General features: G+C 41.2%; 1 protein-coding gene across 1 annotated transcript in view; it reads right to left on the reverse strand.

Annotated features, from left to right (window-relative positions):
* The window catches only part of LOC123522778 (vomeronasal type-2 receptor 116-like), a 4,888-nt gene extending 3,953 nt beyond the window's left edge, over positions 1 to 935 (reverse strand). Inside the window, 1 exon segment of the mRNA XM_045300071.1 lies at positions 786 to 935. Coding sequence (XP_045156006.1) covers positions 786 to 935 — 150 coding nt within the window.
* Between the last annotated feature and the right edge of the window lie 1,200 nt (positions 936 to 2,135).

Consider the following 2,135-nt stretch of genomic DNA (forward strand, 5'->3'; position numbering starts at 1 on the left):
ACTTCAGGTGTTATATCTTTTGGTAGCCAAGCATCATCCGCTTTCTTCACCACATTTTCTTGTGCACCCATTGTGGGAAGAGGGGATTTTAACAACAAAACAACACTTTTTGCCTGGCACATACTGAGATTTGAAAGACATTCCTCCTTTCTCTGTCTCAAGCTCCCGCTCCCTTTTCTCTCCAGACAGTGATCAATGTAAGGAGTGCCGCCAAAGTTACCATCCCAACATTGAGCGTAATAGCTGTGTGCCGAAACTCATAACCTTTCTGGCTTAGGAAGATCCTTTAGGGATAACTGGCCTGTACAGCTCTGTACTTCTCTTCATCACTGTCATGGTCTTGTAGATCTTTGGGAAACTCCAAGATTCTCTCATTGGCAAGGCCAACAACCAGTCCCTCAACTACATTCTGCTCCTTTGCCTCCTCTTGTGTTTCCTCTGCTCCTTACTCTTCATCAGCCATCCAAACACAGCCATGTGTATCCTCAGAAATATCTCCTTCAGATTCATATTCACTGTGGCTTTTTTCAATGTTTTGGTGAAATCCATCACTGTGATACTGGCATTCAAGGCCTAGAAACCTGGAAGAACAGTCAGGTGGTTGCTGATGTCTGGGGCTTCTAACTCTGTGACTACTATCTGCTCCCTGGTCCAAGTGATTATCTGTGGGGTCTGGCTAGGAATCTCTCCCCCTTTCATTGGCATAGACACACACTAAAGTCCAGGAACATCATCATTGGGTTAAACAAGTTTCAGTCACTATTTTCTACTGTGTCTTGGGATACCTGGGTTCCTTGGTCCCAGGGACCTTTTCCCTGGCTTATCTGGCCAGGAACCTGCATGACATCTTCAATGATGTCAAGTTCCTGATATTCAACTTGCTGGTATTCCGCAGTGTCTGGGTCACTTTCCTCCTTGTGTACCACAGCACCCATGCAAAAGTCACGGTGGGTATGGAGTTCTCCATCTTGGGCTCCAGTGTGGGGTTACTAAGTTGCATCTTTACTTCAGTGCTACCTTATCTTCCTGAGGCCAGATAGAAACACATAAAAATGATTAAGAAATCAAACATCTTCAGGTTTAAAATAATCCAAATCTTGCTGGCCTATTTTCCCCATAGATTTCACAGAAAAAAGATTAACATAAGCCTGAAAAATAAACTACCACATTCTCCCCGTCAGAATTTAAGGAACGGCTACATCTCCTTACAACTCCTGCTTTGTTTATTATTTTTCGATGCTGTGGAGTATTTTCCTACTCACAGTAACTCTGTGTCACAGCGGAACCTGTCCCAGACCTGTGCCATACTTCAATGCTTTCATTTGAGTCTATTGTTGCAGCCACTGTGTCAGTAACTCTGGTTGAGGGTCTTCTTTGTTTTCTGACCTTTCACTTTACCAAGCATGGCATCCTTCTCTAGAGATGGTCTCCGTTGTTAATAAGTCTCTGAGATAACTTAATAAGTATATGTTAATAAGTATATGAGATAAAGTCTTGCCATTCTCACTTCTGCAGAGCATTCTGGCTGTACTTCTTCCAACATAGATTTGCTTGTTTTCCTAGCAAACCACTTATATCCAATATTCTTTGCCAACACCATAAATCAAATGCTTTGATAATTCTCCAGTCTTTTTTTCATGGCCCAGTTTTGCATGTCTATAAGGTGATTGAAAATACCATGGCTCCAGTCAGGTGCACCTTAGTACTCAGAATGAAAGACCTCTTTTCTTGGAAACACTTTAAAGAAGTCTTGTGCAGATTTAAAGAGCACCAATGGTTCCGTGCGTTACATGTCAGGCTACTAACCACAAAGTCAGCAGTTTGAAGTCTCTGGTTATGAGAAGGATGAAGCTTTCTACTCCTGTAAATATTTACAGCTTCAAATCCCCACAGGGGCACTTATATTTTATTTTATACCAACTCTATGCATTTTCAGTTTTTCAGTTTTTGCAGATTTATCCAACTAAAATATCTGTTTTAATTTTGGGGGGTGGTTGTTTCTCTGCATGTTGGTTGTGGATTCCATCTAAATCAAAGACTTGACAACTTTTGTTAACTATATTTTTACTTTTATTTTGTGTGTTAGTCTGGGTACTTTAGAGAAACAAATCGACAGAACTCATGTATTAGAGAGA

This window comes from Echinops telfairi, unplaced genomic scaffold (assembly GCF_000313985.2).
Source record: "Echinops telfairi isolate 266 unplaced genomic scaffold, ASM31398v2 ScPeMD7_7459;HRSCAF=8497, whole genome shotgun sequence".
In the NCBI taxonomy this organism is placed as follows: Eukaryota; Metazoa; Chordata; class Mammalia; order Afrosoricida; family Tenrecidae; genus Echinops; species Echinops telfairi.